The sequence below is a fragment of the Stomoxys calcitrans genome, chromosome 5 (genome assembly GCF_963082655.1).
Source record: "Stomoxys calcitrans chromosome 5, idStoCalc2.1, whole genome shotgun sequence".
NCBI lineage: Eukaryota > Metazoa > Arthropoda > Insecta > Diptera > Muscidae > Stomoxys > Stomoxys calcitrans.
The window spans coordinates 2,631,021-2,649,474 of record NC_081556.1 but is presented as its reverse complement, the minus strand read 5'-3'; the positions used below and the strand labels follow the sequence as shown (position 1 = coordinate 2,649,474).

General features: G+C 38.5%; 2 protein-coding genes across 2 annotated transcripts; one reads left to right on the top strand and one right to left on the bottom strand.

The window, feature by feature from the left end:
• Positions 1–6,346: 6,346 nt before the first annotated feature.
• On the bottom strand, positions 6,347–8,245 carry LOC106083161 (uncharacterized). The gene is made up of 4 exons (XM_013246018.2): positions 7,640–8,245; positions 7,454–7,579; positions 7,042–7,391; positions 6,347–6,980 (listed from the first exon to the last, which is right to left on the bottom strand). Exons 1-4 carry the CDS (start codon positions 8,119–8,121, stop codon positions 6,724–6,726), a joined length of 1,215 nt encoding a protein of 404 aa, XP_013101472.2. The 5' UTR covers positions 8,122–8,245; the 3' UTR covers positions 6,347–6,723.
• Positions 8,246–10,985: 2,740 nt separating this feature from the next.
• LOC106083164 (integral membrane protein GPR180) lies at positions 10,986–17,847 on the top strand. Its single transcript, XM_013246023.2, has 6 exons — positions 10,986–11,717; positions 15,437–15,869; positions 15,943–16,086; positions 16,163–16,233; positions 16,297–16,586; positions 16,650–17,847. Exons 1-6 carry the CDS (start codon positions 11,221–11,223, stop codon positions 16,877–16,879), a joined length of 1,665 nt encoding a protein of 554 aa, XP_013101477.1. The 5' UTR covers positions 10,986–11,220; the 3' UTR covers positions 16,880–17,847.
• The last annotated feature ends 607 nt before the right edge of the window (positions 17,848–18,454 follow it).

Sequence of the window (18,454 nt, the reverse complement as noted above, 5' to 3'; positions counted from 1 at the left end):
CTACCCGGTCAAGAAGTATATCGCCGTAATACTGTTTCGTCTGATTTTGCTAAAGATCGTAATGCCAAATTTTGTAAGAAGTTTTTGAAGTGTCGAATCGTTAGACCTGTCGGCAATAACATGTATGAACTTGAAACATTACAAGGCAAGACGTTAGGTACGTATCATGTTAAAGATATTCAAATATAGTGCAATATAGGTTTAGTATTGATGACTACAAACTGTGATATTAGGTTAAGAATACAAATAGCTTTAAAGATTGACAAATTTTGATTTTATGTTGTATTCGTCCTAATATTACTTTTATATAAACCTATAGTGCAATATTAAAAGATATCTGTGTACATAAATTGAGTACCTGATTATTCTAGTCGATTATTTCTTCCTTTATACGTTTGTTTTGTCCGACTTTTACAAATTTTCGTGATTATACAATTCGTTTTTAATTATACACCTTTTTTCCGTAATTATACATTTTTTGTAATTATACAACTACGTTAGTAATTATACCCCGATTTGTTTTCGCGATCCTAATTCAATTCATTGACTTTAATTTTTTTATGCCAATCCTTACCCCAAACTTTCCGAACTTCTTATCATATGCAAATGTAGTGCTAGGATCAGCCAAAACCTATAACGAGATACTAGAGGGTAAAGTGACCTTGGGACAAGTGAGCGACTTCGGTACTTCCCTGACTTTATTCATGATACCCGGCTTTGATTCAGGGTGTGGGAGTTCCCCACGTTGCACTATAACTCTTCGATACCACTTCTGATTTTCCCGCACACCAGCCCTGCCGGCGAATCTCTTGTCAGGCCAGGAGTTTTGTTGCGGGACACCCTAGTATACCACGTGCCAGAGGAAAAAAAAAATTGGCGTGGATGTCCCCTATAAAGAGGCCTTTACGTCTGCGTGGCGGCCGACTTCCACGTCACACTCCCCACTCCTAGTGCCTTCCTGCGACAGGAGGAGTTGGGATTAACTTGGGCACACCGTTCGGCAGACCAGCGACAGCAATGTGAACGTGTGGTCTGCCATGCGCAAGTTTTTTTTTTGTTTTCAGTTGTTCTTATTGTCCCTCGTTGGAATGGTCAATTACTGGATCCCATTCTTACAGGCTGGGGGAAGCGGTGTTTATTTCACGGCGGCTTCCCCGGGCAAACGTTGGAGAACTGGGGCTGCCTTTTTTATATGTGGCCCGATGGCTAACCCCAGCTCTGCGAGGGGGAACCTGCCGAGAGATTGCAGACCTGATGCAAGTGATTGTCAGGATTTATGAAATACATCCATACCCAAGAGGATGGGTTTCATAAACCTGCAATCACGGCATCAGGCAGGCCACCGTAGCATGTTTCCCGGTACCTGAAAATAGAGGAAGAAAGGAATATTAATAAATAATTGCGGAGAAATGATGGAACGATATTACCTTATGGCCTTCTACCAAGAGCCACGAAGTAAACAGATGGGTTTCGCCCAGCTGACGCGTAGAGTTGCCATTGCGTATGTTATTTGCCATTGCATATGGCGAATTACTACACTGGGTGAGATTGTTGTTGGGCGGCTATACGACGATAAAGCGGTTTTCATTCATATAAAGTAGCCGCTCCAAACGAAAAGATTTAAGAGAATTTAAATGTTAGCTATTGGGTTACAAATGTTCTAAAACCGGAGTTAATGCATAAAATCAATATGGCTATTAACTCAAGATGGCTAATTTTTATGATTGAGTGAGAACAAAGTAATAAAAGAGGGTTAATTAGGCATTTTGGCGTGAGTTGAAAAGAAAAGTGCATGACATTATATCTGAGAGATGTGTATTTAAATTTGAATTGTAAAGTAATAATAAGGAAGAGAAAATTCCAGTGGGTGTTTTGTGTGTCGACATAAGTCGTTTTGCTGTTTTAATCGAGACTGTGAGAAATAAATAAAGATACCAAATAAGATAAAATAAAGCCTCCTGGACGAGAGGAGGCGAAATTTTTGTTGGTGCAAGTGGCTGGGTTAAGGCTAAAGTGAATTCCCCCCGATTCAGAAACACACATTGAACGGTGATTACCGCAAACGCCACCGTTTCATCTGGTGGTTATAAAGGTAGGCCGCTTTTTAGTTTATTGTGCCCAAAAGAGGGCGAGAGAGGAAATTCCGTCCGTTGTTGTCCAGACCGAGAGGTTTGGTTGGATGAAAAATCGTTGGTCAACGTTAATCCAGAGGTGCACAATTGTTGCCATCAGGCTATCCAAATTAGGGGAACTATCCCAGTTATCTCTGGAAAGCGGAATCGTTGCTTGTATTCGGCCGTACACTTTTGTTTTGGTGATGGCAAAAGGTACCACCAGTTGAACACCTCCAACGACTTTGAATTTGAAATTATATGAAGTCACGCACACATACTAACCTTTACTTTGAAAAGGCGAATTCGACTGATGACGAAACGTTTTATTCTCCTCCCGAAATAGATGATACCGAAAGATTAAAACCTTGGGGTTATAATGCAATAGTAATCAAACTTTTCATTACCTTTTTTTATGTATGTGGATATTGACATGATTATTATATTTTGATTTTTGAACTACCTTCTACTTTATTTTTACCACCATATTTATTTCTTACATTATTATTTATTGACCATTTTTTTATATTTTTTTCATATATCCTAAGTTTTAGCTTACGTTTTTTTTTTACTTGTTTTTATGTGATAGAATTTGCAAAACGTTCATGAGTACGCGTTTGTAGGGTGTCTATTCCCAACAGTGTGTCCCTTCTAAGAGAGCTCCCTTAGGTAGGCCAGGCTTAACCGTTTTTATTTATATTAATTTGATTATCCTTCTTTGCAAGTTCTAGTGTTCAGTGTTCGTTTCATGTAACAAGAAAGTTAAAAATTAGAAGATTAAGTTAATTGATTTAATGCTATAATTTAGTTAAAACTCAGTACTGTCAGTTTATTGTTGATGATTTTGATAAAAGAAAGACAGGAATCTTAATACGAATTGCGTTAGTTTTAGGCCTTTATATTTTAAATAAAATTTATGATGTTGTGACTTGTTTAAAAAAAAAGAAATATGTTGTGCTAAATTGTGGATATAAGGGGGGTGTCAACGTGAGGTAGGTGTGGTGGCTTGAGCGGGATACAGGGATCATGTTTGAAGAAGGGGATGTCCACATGACCATGGTAGGGCAGGGCGACTGGAGGTTTCCATCTACCTCCCACTTAGGAAGAAATCTGTGCTTGTGTGTTAGTGTTGTCTAGTTTGTTAGAACATTTTTATTTATTGATACGACCCCGGGGCGAAAGATGATGGGATGGGACCTCCCCTGATAAGGCGACGAAATCTAGCCGGTGCCCAAATCATTTTTGGCCGCAAATAGGGGCCTCGTAACATGTTCTACACTCGAAGGTACAAAATGTGCGGAATTATTTGGGAAATCTTAAAATTTAAACATTGTATCCTTCCAGAAGAAAAGAGCAATTATAACACTTAAGTGTTTTGATGGAATCATCCTCATCGGAGAGCTACGATGAAACCAACACCGTTCCTTTGAATTTGTTAAGGAGGGAAGATTGAGTGGATCTAGCTGGGCAGTTCACGCAGAGTGGGATTTGTGCAAACTAGTCTGCCAATTGTGAACAGGATACAGATGTCTTCAATGACAACAAAGTGTCCGTAGCCGCCACATGGCCAAATAGAAAACTCCCTTAGCCCCACATCAGTGGTCGTGGCCAAAACTATTAGATGGTTAGTCCAAGGCATCTTTGTCAGCACAACAAGTGTACTTTTGTATACGGTGATGGCATATAAAGTCGTTGTAGTCCTATGCAGCCTTCGAAATGCATGCTGATGCTCGGCGAATGGAAATTGTCCAACGAAAGGAGCGGGAGGAGTAGTCCCTCATGCGTCTTCGCTACTGATGAGATAAAGGAGATTGGTCTGTACGACTCTCCCTTACTAGTGTCCTTTTCAGGTTTCAGTAGCGGGATTAGACTGCCCATTTTCCACATAGACTGAGGACAGTTGTAAGGTAATCGACTCGAGACAGATCCGTATTCTTCAGCATTAGTGTAGAGATTCTGTCTGGAACCAGCGCTTTGCCCAACTTGACGCCACGGATGGCATTCGTAGCTTCGGCTCAATAAATTTACGTTTATTTAAGGAAAATACCTTACAAATATCGCCAGCATTTTTATACCCTACACCACTACTGTGGTACAGGGTATTATAACTTAGTGAATTTGTTTGTAACACCCAAAAGGAAGAGAGATAGTCCCATTGATAAGTTTACCGATCGACTCAGAATCACTTTGTGATTCGATTTAGCTATGTCCGTCTGTCTGTACGTCCGTCTGTCCATATTAATTTATGTACAAAATACAGGTCGCAGTTTTCATCCGACCGTCTTAAAATCTGGTACAGGCATGTTTTTCGGCCTAGAGACGAAGCCTATTGAAATTGGAAAAAAATCGGTTAAGATTTGGATATAGCTCCCATATATATGTTCGTACGATTTTCAGTAATAATGCAGGAAGGATTTTTTTATTACTCTCGTCAATACTGGTAGATTTAATGGAGATCGGTTCAGATTTATATATAGCTCTTATATATACATATATCGCCCGATTTTCACTCCTATAGCCACTGCAAGCGCATTTATTGACCAATATTCCCAAAACTTCGTACAACGCTTTCCTCGACGAATGTCAAATCAGTTCAGATTTAGATATAGCTCACATTTATATGTTCATCCGATTTTCAGTAATATTGCAATAAAATGGTCTTTTGTAAACGGATTCTCTCAATATTTGGCAGGAAGGATTTTCTTTTGACTCTCGAAATTACTGGTGAATTTCTTGGAAATCGGTTCGGAATTATATATAGGTCACATATATATATCGCCCGAACTTTTGGAGTCGCAGCAAGCGCATTTATTGACCCATCTTGCCAAAATTTTGCACAACGACGACTACCAAATTATCTGAGATGTTTGCTCGAAATCGGTTCAGTATTAAATATAGCTCCTATATATGTGTTCGCCAGACTTTGGACAATTTGCTAGAATGTTGTCATTTGTCAACCATAGTTATTACAGTTTGAACATGTTTTCTCGTTTATTTTAAAGATATTGCTTTCCAAGCAAGCAGATAAAATACCAACCAAAACAAAAGTCAGCTGTTTTTTTTGTAAATTTTTACTGGAAGTCGTTGGCGTACTTTTGCTTGCAAATTTTTTTAAGTGAGTAAAATGGCTCTTACTCTCCTGCAAGTTTTTACTTATACTGGAAAAGTACGCGAACAAACCTATTAATATCCCGACAGGGATAACAATAGGACGACACAGGCTGCAATTTTGAAGTTCGATCTGTATAGAGTTTATCGTTATCACAAGCTTAACTGCTGTCACACTATATGAGCTTGTCTTATGACATGCCACTTTTGCAATTCATAATGAATGTCAAAATTGTAAACTTACATACGATTCATAATTTTTGGTATCGCACTTGTAGATGTTTTTAGGTTGCTTGCATCCGATTGACAACAAAAATGCACGTTGTAATTGAAAAAATAACGTGTTCATTTTTAATTAATGCAAAATATGACGTCATAAGATAAACACATGGTGTTATAGCAGCTTTAGCTATTAGCTAACAGGGAGGTCCACAGGCTTCAAATAGTGGAGTGCTGTGCTCCATACGGAGTAGCTGCAACTGCAGTCGCGGACAATCGGAGGTGTCGAGTGAAGAGTCTCTGTGGGATGCCTGGTGGATCCGGCTCTTGCTTAAATACTGAGTGCCTATAAAGCTCGATGTGAAAAGGCGAGTTATCGGCACCTTTTAATAATCTATGGCCATAACGTTCCTGCGGCGATGGGAACGAGTTTGCTCATTTATGGAACTTGGCGAGGCTCGTTACCTCCACAAGCACATGTGGCTACAACAACAACCGATTAAGCTGATATTACACGATATGTATTCTCATATGTTTTTCAAATGTGGATGCACTGAAAGTTATACACATCATGTGATAGGCATGAAAAATTTAATGTGAAAAAACGGATTTTGGAATGGATTGCAATTAATTCGATTAAATCGAACATACATGTAGAAATATGTCTATAAAAAAAGTACATACATATGAAAATGTATGCCGTTTATAAGGCGCTCTATTCGTATTTGTCCTACATAAGGAAAATCTTGTGGGTACTGAATGTGAATACAGTAGATTCAGATTCAAGGTATGTGAAGTTGCAGTACCAATCTTGCATTGGAATATGGAACAGTTTCACAAAAAACAATCAATGATACCTCAAAAAAGTTTTGTCCGATAATAATAACACACGCGCTATACATATTAAATATTGTGGATCCATTTAGGACTCTTGCGATTTTCTTTATTAAGAAGCTGTAAATGTTTACTACAGGGGTTTTCCTTATACTAATGCTTTAATAAAACCAGCGTTTTAAAATAACGAATGAATCTATTCTTTCTTATGCTCCACCAAAGTTTTTAATAGCAAAAGTTTCAGTGAAAAATTATCTTGTCAAAAAGTCGTGTATGCTACGTCATATCAACTAGCAAAGTCTTTGTTTAATTTTGTTCAAAATCAAGTGAGTATGTGGTAAGAATATATTATTTGGCAAGTAACATGTACAATCTGTTTCCCAATAGTAATGAAAAAAGCTTAAGAAATAAAAAAAAACCCAAAAACAAGTTCTTAAATTTGCAATAAATCCTATTTTTTCTTCTTTTTCGATATTTTTCCTTTTTTTACAAGTGATTTTTCGTCTGTCTCATTCCGAAGTTTGGCGTTCAGGGTTTTCTCTGCAAACGACGACGGCGTGCAGCCCCGCCTTGGCCTTGAACTAGTACTTTTATCCGACGCTGCAGGACTTCTGCTTCTGCTACGGCCTCTAACTACCGGGGTACTGCTATTCTCAACTTGGAAACTCTCTATTGAGATATCACTAAGCGACTGGATCGGTAAGCGAACTGAAATAGATTTTTACAGCATTTGTTTGGGCCCAATCTTATTATATTGTTTTGTACTCACCTTCATGATGCATGACACGATAGGAAGATTCAATGCGTCTCTGTATATGTGGAGACTGTCGAGGTTCCTCCATTGAGGAGGCATTAGATGGTCGAATGTCAATGTTATCGCTTTTCTTTCGTTCGGGGCCCCTACCGCCTCTACTGAGGGTAACATAATTCTTACGATTAGATCCACGCTTTGCTGTGTTTTTGCTGTAACTAGCTTTAATTACATCTTTTGCTGGCGAATTAATAACATTGGTAACATCCCGTAGGGTACTCTTGGTGCTCGGTTCTGACGCCATTTCATTGTTGTCGCTTGAATCATTGGTTTCGCTGTTTTCAATCAAAAGCGATTCATCATCTGCACTGGAAAAGCAAACATTTAGTACTATTAAATTTGAGGGATATTCCATGAGGGTTTAGCTTACATCGTTTCGCCTTCATCAGATTCAATTTGTCTGCTCTCTGATAGCCCAGTTGGTTCAACGTCTTCAATTTCCATGGAGCACTCACCTACTGTGGCATTGATCGAAACTCTTGTTGGTATACTACTTCTAAAAAGAAATTTCTATATTACATATTGTGAAAATATTTTCAATGTATGTTACACCCACCGCGGAATAGTGGACAAGTCCTCGTTGTCTTCGTTATCCTCATCCTCTTCTCTTATAACACTATCTCCTGAGCGTGTCTGCCTTGAATCGTTGCCATTTTCTGCTTCATCCTCTTCGTCCCTGCTAGTTAAACTGATGGGCGAGACAGAGTTAAATGACCTTCTTGTTTGTACAATAGAACTCGTTCTTCTCAATTCTTCTGCCATACGAGAACTTCTCCTGGATGAGCTTCTCTCTTTGGGCATTTCGCCGTTTAGATACGACAAGTAGGATGATTTTGGATCCACCAATTCCAGAAATCCCTTAAAATGGGCTTTAGCCATAGCGCTACATTTGATGATTAAATTATTATACTTTGTCTGATACTCCAACCATTTGGAGCGTGATAACACAAGTTCATCTCGATAATCCTTAAGGGTTAATCTCATTTCCTGAACTTGTTCAATTAGTTCCTTATTTAATTGTTTATATTGTTCTTCCATGGTTTAATTGATAGCTCTTGGACAAAACTAAGGAAATCACTAGCGACACAACTAGTTTACCAATTTGAATTTAAAATTTTCATCACTTAAAAGAAAACCGCAAATGACAACAAACTCTATGCTCTTTATGTCACTTTCGCGTCGTTATTGACGACGAGTACTAATGTTATTCGGTACTCTATAGTGGGTACTTAATTATTTCTGTTCAGCGTGATTAGTAAGAAAATCGTAACGTAAACACTTCATAAGAAATTCACGCGGAAGCCAATGGCTTATGGCTGTTCGCTTTTCACCGTTGAAAACATTTGTTTTCCGGGATTATCATTTTGAAACACTGCACAAATGACAATGATGAAATAAGAATTTTATTAGAACTTTTGAGAGAATTTGATATGTTAACTTATTTTCGAATTCGCCATACAAAAATATAAACTTCAAAATAAATAATTTATAAATTGTGTTTGCTGCTGTTATCGTTTTTAGACTTAGGGTACATAATGGCACACGTCTAGCAACCTCATTCACTATCAGTTTCACTCAGGGAACTTAGGTCTATTGTGTCGCCCCCGAAAGATTCAAAAGCGCAGAAGTACAATGCCAAACATTAAAATGATATAGATTAGGAGCCAACATGCTTTACACAACCGCCAGGAGATCTGGAAAAGCTCCCTCCAATATGCAATTTAGAATTATAGTAGTCCAGAATGGGGAAGAGACTTTTGCATCAAAATAATTAAAACAGGAAAATAGATTTTGTGTAGCCATAATACTGCACCTACTCTCGCAATTTCAGAGCAGTCTCATAATTGGTGCTCAAACGTCTATGACTTCTCCTCCTCATAATCGCAAATCAAGGTGGTCTCATTTGTACAACAACCACAAATCATATTGTGCAAACCGCCATCAAGCTGATCGACGTTTTACCAACACACTCAAAGAAATTTGTGTGTGTGTATATACGTGTGGGTAGAGGAGCAGAGAATATTTGAGAAAGAAGATGACAACAAAGAGAATGCAAATAAAAATCTGACATCTTAACACCGTCAAACTTGGCCGGCTGTTAACAGCTGTTCGCGGAAGACCACGTTTATAAATCCGCCTTGGTTGACAACAACGTCTATTGCTAGGCAAATTTATACAAGGTAAAATCATAAGGCCAGCTGATGAAATTTTCTAATTCCAGAGTTTTACGCAAATCCCACTAGAACGGCAAAAGCTTTGTTTGGATTTTAAAAGTTTTTTGCATTTTCCCATGCATTTTCAGTGTGGGCAAATCTAAAGGGTGATTTTTTTGAGGTTAGGATTTTCATGCATTAGTATTTGACAGATCACGTGGGATTTCAGACATGGTGTCAAGGAGAAAAATGCTCAGTATGCTTTGACATTTCATCATGAATAGACTTACTAACGAGCAACGCTTGCAAATCATTGAATTTTATTACCAAAATCAGTGTTCGGTTCGAAATGTGTTCATTCACCGTAACGTTGCGTCCAACAGCATCTTTGAAAAAATACGGTCCAATGATTCCACCAGCGTACAAACCACACCAAACAGTGCATTTTTCGGGATGCATGGGCAGTTCTTGAACGGCTTCTGGTTGCTCTTCACTCCAAATGCGGCAATTTTGCTTATTTACGTAGCCATTCAACCAGAAATGAGCCTCATCGCTGAACAAAATTTGTCAAAATTTGAACACATTTCGAACCGAACACTGATTTTGGTAATAAAATTCAATGATTTGCAAGCGTTGCTCGTTAGTAAGTCTATTCATGATGAAATGTCAAAGCATACTGAGCATCTTTCTCTTTGACACCATGTCTGAAATCCCACGTGATCTGTCAAATACTAATGCATGAAAATCCTAACCTCAAAAAAATCACCCTTTACTTATTTGAGGAAATTTGCAGCAAATCTCCTTCGAAATTCAAATGGAACACTGCGTTTGTGTTGAATACCGGTTAGTTTCTTTTGTTTTGGGCAGCACTTTTTCGCAACATCTGACAATTTCTAAAAAATCCCACCACCAATTCAATTGCTTACCGCAATATATTTGCTGAACACAATAAAAACGCTGGGGAAAAACATCCCTGTTGACCAATGCAAATCGCTTGAAACGTAGTATAAACGGGTTTGGAGGATTATCTCAAAACAAATCAATGTGAATTTTAGGTCTAGAGTAAACATGAGTTTAAACAGCAGATGTGGTATCATCACATAAACATCAGGTAGTGCACCGTAAACAGGAACAGTGAACTTTCTGTCAACAGCAACAGTGAACTATATGTCAACGAGTTTTTGTTCTGTGTGTGTAATATAGTTAAAAACCATAACACACACGAACAACGAAAGATGGCGCGAACTAGTAACATACACAAAATCAGAGTTGCACTAATCACTGATTTTGACAGATAGTGTACTCAATATGATTTTGAGCAATGGCCTCTACTTGTTAATCAATATATCTTGTATGGTCCTATGAGCTAGCGGCGACATGTCGCTGCGTCAGTATTAATTTCGCTTCAAATAATTGCAAATGCTATTAAATGCTCTCGAAATGGTCACCAATCAACTCTGCTTCTATTCTGTTGTCCAAGTTGTGTGTTGTTGTTTGACTTTTGTTTGTGTTCTTGTGAAGAATAGAGTCCGTTGGATTTCGCTATAATTGAATAGGCATTTTTGCTGCGAATGAAGTCAGTACCAGGTTTTTAGTTGTGATTGGCAATGGATATATGCCAATTAGTCATTTAATGTAAATAGCCTTTTGTAGCTGTAGGTGCACGCATCTTATGGTAGGTGTTCATATTTTTATATCTTTCAATAGAGTCGTGGTTACTTGATGTATTTGTAATTGCGTACCCGATATTTCAACTTTGCAAACCAAAATTCGCATAGACCCGTAGACGTAAATTTTGTTTATGCTGTTCAATAGAATTAAGTTAATTAATAATTATTGAATATACAATTGCTGAATATAAACAATAAACTAAGTGATACGCTTGTGAGCCAATGTTCAGAAAAAAGAAGAGATTTAAACGTGTGCAGTGATTTTCATGAACACTTTGGCAACAGGATAAGTCAACGAAGAAGAAGAGAGCAAAATGAATATAAAAGGGAGGACACCACACATAATTCATCTACTAGCCTTTCTTTGGTGCTATGAGTACACAGCTATGGCCACACGCCTTCAGGGTTCCTTCGACACTCAAGATTTTTTCAAATTCTTAGTCAAATTTGGATTCCAAAAAGCGGAATCTCATCGCCCTCAGGATTCGTTTGGCTACATTTATGGAAATATCACGTCCCACAGAGATTTTCATCAGCCGGTGACACTGGCGGTGCTGGACAAGTCAACCTTTGTGGACTTTTATCACAACCGTAGCCTGAGTATATACGGGCGTGAACTGGCATGTCAACATATGTTTAAAAATGTCCAACTGCTGGCCTACGATGTGGATTGCAACCCTCACGGCAAGAGGGATTTCCTGAGACGTGTGCCATGCCCTTGGGGACATCTGTGCGCCGATGAAGATGCACCCACAAATGTGATAACGGGGAATCAGTTCACCTACGTTATCAGCGAGGTTTCACAACCGAGGTAAGTGGTGCGATTTTCTTTATTTCGATTGACTATTAGCCTTCAGCGACAAATGTTTTAGCCGTGGTGATGGTCTATGCCAATTGGCACCTGTTCTTAGTTGGCAGAAGGGTCATCAGGTTGTTCATCTGTTAACATCACATATTGTTGTGTTCACTTCTATTTTGTCTGGCAAGCACACGTGGCCATGGTGTTTTGGGCAAATCACTGCAAACCTTAAGATAAGATAAGAAGAAAAGATTTGTGTTTTCTTTTTGACTGAAGATTTCCGTCGAACTGCTACTGTGACAGCAATGTGATAAACATTTAAAATGACATTTTAGGTGAATAGGTAGTCCATTGGGAACTATGGTTAATTCTGCGTCATACTTCTTTTGAATTTTCATAGCTGTAGATTACATACTGAAGATTTCTTTCTGCTATCAACTGATATGCGGGAGATAAGCAACGATTTGCTATGCGAATTGTTTTGAATTTAAGCGTTAATGACCCTATACTGTTCTGGAGCCAATACCAAGACTATTGCGGTTAAATAAAAATATTGCAATGTTTAAACAACTGCTTCCGAGAGCGATATGTATTTTTATTGTAAAGCATGAAATACCAGCGTCTGACGTCACATGTGTCAATGGCTGCAAAATTAGTCTCCTCGAGTACTTTTATATTTGAATTTTTATTTATAATTGAAATCAAGTTGATATCACCTTAATGTCTGATCGAAAGAAAGCGAAATGGGTATGGTTTTTGCCGCCCGCTAGATGTAGCGAACGTAACGGGCGTTCAATGACGTCGATTGTTGTATGCATAACAGCAGTAGCCGAAAAAAGAGAATGGATGGATGGGCAAACAGTTCGTAGAAAAACAATTCTAAATTTATCAACAAGTTTTGATAAATGTTTACCTGTAAATACATGCATTATCTTCTATGTAGAGGTTATTAATTTGAATATTAAAAAGCATTTGATAAACGAGTTTTGCTAATTACGCTCCTTGGATTGAACGGGGGGAGAGGGGTTTGTTTGTGGGATTTCGCTTAACTTTTGTTACAAAACAGCTCTTGAACTTGACCATTTCGTTGACAATGAAAAAAAGTAGCACATTTTTTTTTAAACCACATACTTTTTTTTTGCTAGTGCTTTTCTAAGTTTGCGAAGAGAGGAAATTCAATTAAGGTTTATAGAAAATTTTACTATCTTTGAATGATTTCATATAGATTTATTTGGATTTATTATCCAGAAGAAATCTTTGAAGCACCTCCAATCTGTATCGCGTTTGTGCGCTAGGCCCAAGGAATGGTGTACCAATAAGGACAATCCCCTAACTCCATTACGTGTGCAATTCTTACGTAGCACATTGTATCCATGGTGATGTTTGTCATCCGTAGCCCGTGGTGATCACCTAAGGATCACCACGGGCTACGTTTTGATAGATCTGAAGGTTTTTCCATTGCGTACGGCTCACTCATGTTGTTGTTGTAGCCACTTTTCATGTGGAGGTAGAAAATTGCTTACTTGTAAAGTAAGCTTGTTCCTTTCCATACGACCGATCGCTGTGGGGACGGGATGACAAATGGTTATTTAAAGGCCCCAAAAAACTCGCCTTGTCATATCAAGCATCATAGGTACTCCGTATTTAAGCAAGAACCGGTGCCGCTCGGCCTTTCACTGAGAATCTCCACTCGATACCTCTAATCCGCATCGTGTGGACGCGCCCGGTAGCTTTCAGCTGAGCTTCTCGTGATAACTAACGCATCCACGTTGGCGTTGCTTAATTCAATCCGGTGCATATAACCGGCTGCCATGGGATTGATTGGAATTTCTTGTCCATCGACTGTGACTGAATTGAAACCACTTTCGCGAATAGTGTGACAGTTTTTTTCGTGCAGGAAAATGACTCCTTCGCCAGGACAGTGAAGTTATCCGCGTATTATATTATCTCCACGTCTTTACTTGGGGTGATGGGAGATGATGATTTCATTAAAGAGGGTGGTTTGACTGACAGTCTCAAATGCTTTTGCCAGTTCAGTTCGTTCACAAGGATTTTTTTTGGTTCAGTCCGTTGCTGTCCTGAATCTATGCTGATGGTCTATGGGAAGTAGGGAAGAATTTAAACAGGGCAATAGTGCCTCAAGTGTCTTATCGACCAGAGATAATAGGGAGATCGGTCAATATGACTCACCTTGTTCGGTATGTATCCCTGTTTTGATGGATAGATTGGGGTGTCCGTCAAGTATTTGACTCTTGATTCGCCTATTGGAATTTCATGTGAGCATTGTAATTTATATTCTATCTGAGTCTATAGCCTTTGATGGCATGGCCTTTCGTATGACTTCAGCTACATCTTGGACCCCTCTGTGCTTCTGCTTCGGCTGGGAGCTTTCTTGTTTTCCATAGAATGCTGATTTTCGCATATTCAGTCAATGGATGCACGACAAGTCGTCTACCAAAATGGGCTGTAAACGGTTCCGAGTCTGGTATCCGATTTCAAGTGAAGGTTTGTTCCAGGTCTGGTATCTAATTTCCACGAAATGCGGCGTGGCTAGTTTTTCTCGGCTGGATTTTTAGAGATTCAATAGCTTTGCAATAAGAATTTTAGTCTAAGCTGCAGGATATGATGAGGATTTCAGAAATATCCGCAAGTCGAACCCTATAGAAAGCTCTCGATAGGATAGGTCGTTACCTTGCTAACACCTTGAGTAATATGTACGGCGATCGACAATTATAAAATATTCAAGATGGATATATTCAACTGTATAAAAACCTTTAGCGATTTGACGCTGCGAACAGCATTTGCAACTTTACACAACGATCAAAGAGGCCATGGATGCGACAATGTTTCTCTCGCTCTATGCATGATGCGTGAATTGACGATTGAAATGTACGAAAAAAATGAATAGCATGGCCTATTTCTTTCGATCTGTGACTACCACGTCGCTGGTAGTGGTTGAGGTACTTTTATTCCTTTTGTCTGGGTTCTAGACGACTTGACAGTGGACAAGACATTATCAATAGCTGCCCTTGACTAAAATGCTCTAGCCATAAATTTAGCTTATATAAACTCCGTTTAAATTAATGATTTTGGGTGCTGTTGGATTGGAGTGCCTTAGAGTGTATGGGCTTAACTAATAGGCATATGAAAACAAACTTTAATGAAGTACAGAAATCTGGAGGTGTAAATATAAAGGCGAAAATTTCATTTTGCTGATGGTTAAGGTTATTTAAGGGTGATCCAACCCGGCACGGGATAGCTATGAACACCACACATGCTGGAACATTGAGGTTCGATCTGTGCGGTGTTCGTTTCTGTCACGAGAAGCTTAGCTGCGAGCTAGCGGGCTGATGGTTTAGCTAAGCGTACACAGGTTGCGGATAATGAAATGCTCCATACGGAGTAGCTGTAACAGCATTCGCGGACATACAGCGGTATCGAGTGGAGAGTCTCAGTGCCTATGACCGAGTGCCTATGATGCTTGATATGACAAGGCTAGTTATTGGGGCCTTTAAATTACCAATGTCCACCCTGTTACCGCGGCGATTGGTCCTTTGCATCGGAACGAGTTGGCTACCTAAATGAGCTTGACGAGGATCGCCTTTGCATATTTTCTATTTTTCCTATCCCCCAAATGTTTTTTTTTTGTTATTTATTTTCCTTCTGAGTTTATTTGATTTCGGTATTGTCATGCCCTTGCCACAGTAATTATTATGGTATTTAATTTATAGGTTCTGGTACATGGCCCTTGTGGCCTGTTATCGCAATCGCACAACGTGCCAATGGCACTCCTATGATTCTCTGACTGCACCTGCATCATTTTTGAACAACAGTATTTCCGAACTGCATTACGATATACATGTGGTCAACGGACATCCCAACAACTCAGCTGCCCACCCCCTGACGTACGAATTTTCCTTCGACCAGCAGAATCTTTTGGAAATGTATTTGATATTCCTTTTGGTCTACATCATCCTACTGCCGATGCAAATATACGCAGTGCGTTTGCAAAAACATCCCGTCACAAAGCTATTCACCCTAAGTCTGCTTAGTGAATTTGTAAGTTTAGTGCTAATCACAATACATCTCATCAAGTTTGCCAGCAATGGCAAAGGACAACCAAATTTGCAGACATCCGGTGATATTTTAGATATATTTAGTAGGGTAAGTGCGAGCGACGCTTCAAAGCTTTAAGGTTGGTAGTATAATTTCGTGTTTTGGTTTTTTGTTCTGCCAGACAACGTTCATGTTAATTTTGCTGCTATTGGCCAAGGGGTGGGCCGTGACGCGTCAACAAATCAGTCGTACCGGTTGGATCATACTGATGAGCATATGGGTGCCCTATTGTGCTTTTCATGTGTTCCTCTACTATTGGAACAGAGTAAGTTGAAGTCTTTTATCGGACCAAAAAAAAATACCCCTGAAAATGCTTGACTCTAGAAAATCTTTTCTTTCAGACCGAAGTTGACATAATCTCCGACGTAGACGAATATCAAACATGGCCTGGTTGGATTGTTCTCATATTGCGGTACTTCTGCCCCTTCCTAGCGCAGACAAATGACCTATTAATTGTCCCCATTTTGTTTTCCAGCACTTCGTTTATGCTGTGGTTCCTGTACGAACTAAGAAACACTATGAAGTATGAGCATTCATCCAAGAAGTTGGATTTCCTTTTACATTTAGGAGCTTCTAGTCTGGTGTGGTTCATTTATCTGCCAATAGTGGCCATAGTTGCGTTACAAGTCAGCCCCATGTGGCGTTACAAATTGTTGTTGGGCATAACAAATTCGGCGGACTGTTTGGCCTATTGTGTGATGACAGGTTTATTGTGGCCAAATCGTTCGGGACAGTATTTGCTTTTGACAGGCACAAAATATGCAGGTAGGCTTCAGACAGTTTCGTTTGCTTTTTGTTCAATGATCAAAGAAAACCCATTCGCTTTAGGCATGGATGAGTTAGATGAATTCAATGAAGCACCCCATATTGTGCGGGAGCGCGAAAGAAGACAAAACTCCATAGACAATCCAGTGGTGGTGGTCACCAATGCACCCAATCATACGCCAAATCGTTTGGCATTGCCCAATGGCGATGCCTGCACAGATCTATTAGAAGCCGAAGACCTAGATGCTGAACTTTTAACAGATCTCAACAAGAATAGTCATATAGTGGCATAAGAATAGAAACTGGCACAAAAATAGAAACACAGCAACAACAACAACCTAACTGATTGTTCAAATCTGCGCAATTACTACAGTGCTTATGATTGAGGTTTGACAGAAGGAAGAAACCCACATCATTACAAATACAAATGAAATAGTCCAAAATTTGTTTGTATGAAAGCATTTTTGCCAAATGCTAAAATAACAGCGTGATAATCTTGTTTGTAACTTGAGAATTTCTCATAATTATTATTATTATTATTATTTTTATTATAATTATTATTAATATTACAATTATTATTAATATGTATTGTATACAGTGTAATATTAGTGAGATTACCATTAACCGGATAAGCAACGAAGTTTTTTAATTACCATGTGTTTAACTTGACTCTCCATGTAAAATATCTCGTGTATCTACATACAATCTCTATACTATCTTCTTTCACTCAACAACTCATCTCATCTCCATTCGTCTCCACTCCTAGTTTTATTTTTAAAACACTAACATACATCCGCACACCATACATACACCTATCCCTACTTTTATGAAAAAAACGCCATTTTGTGTTTTGTGAGGATTTATCGATCGACAGTTGAAGGATCAACAAAACAATCCCTAATAGTGTTACAATATTTTATTTTTATTATTTTACACACTGCAATTGTATTGTATATTTTTCTAAGACCACCTCGGATACTTTATTACATTTGTTAACAAACACATAAACACACTTACATCCCTACATACATACATACCGATGATATATTCATTAGTTTTTAGGGTACATTTCCATTTTTGATCTGTAAGATTTGCAAATTTTTAACAAAAAAAACAAAAAAAAAAAGAATACCGGCGCATCATTTAGATTCGGAATATTTGTTTGATCATGTCATAATGTACGAGAAGAAGAAGGACAAACAAAACAAAAAATTAATTAAATACAAATTCAATATAACATTGAAGTGGTATAAAATGATGATGGATTATTTTTTCCTTGGAGTTGGTTTTTTTTGTAGGCGCAATGATCTGTATAAGAACAATACACAAAAGTAAATGATTTCAGATTGATTTACTGCAACTTTCTCAGCTTATATTAAATTATTTGTCGATAATACTTCTACTAAATTTCTCATGAGCATTCCGTTAAGGAACAGGGGATATTTCCCTTGTATCAATGGGTACAGTCCGATTAAAGTTTAAGCTCTATGATAAGGGACTCCTATTTTATGCCGAGTTCGAACGACAATACCTTTATGAAACTAATGGAAATTGCTGTAGTAGTCCTCCTCATAAAGAGGAGGATACCCACCACCTCGGTCGGTAAACCACCTTTCATCAAAATCCGGTGAAAATTGCATATCTTATGTCCCATAGCAGTAATATCGAAATAAAAATAAGTATACCAAATACTAATAAGTACAAGTTATTGTTGAATAGTGTTTAACAAAATATTTTAGTAGCTATATCTAAAAATAAACCGATCTGAACCATACGACACGGATGTCGAAAAGCCTAATATAAGTCACTGTGTCGCATTTAAGTGAAATCGGATTATAAATGCGCCTTTTATGGGGCCAAGACTTTAA

Excerpts from the sequence above, each read along its gene's own strand:
- LOC106083161 (XM_013246018.2), bottom strand. The coding sequence starts at position 8,121 with ATGGAAGAACAATATAAACAATTAAATAAGGAACTAATTGAACAAGTT. Across the intron at positions 7,392-7,453 it reads TCTGATGAAGGCGAAACGAT|TGCAGATGATGAATCGCTTT; the intron begins GTAAGCTAAACC and ends TTGCTTTTCCAG. Across the intron at positions 6,981-7,041 it reads TCGTGTCATGCATCATGAAG|TTCGCTTACCGATCCAGTCG; the intron begins GTGAGTACAAAA and ends AATCTATTTCAG.
- LOC106083164 (XM_013246023.2), top strand. The coding sequence starts at position 11,221 with ATGAATATAAAAGGGAGGACACCACACATAATTCATCTACTAGCCTTT. Across the intron at positions 16,087-16,162 it reads TCCTCTACTATTGGAACAGA|ACCGAAGTTGACATAATCTC; the intron begins GTAAGTTGAAGT and ends CTTTTCTTTCAG. Across the intron at positions 16,234-16,296 it reads TGGATTGTTCTCATATTGCG|CACTTCGTTTATGCTGTGGT; the intron begins GTACTTCTGCCC and ends TTTGTTTTCCAG.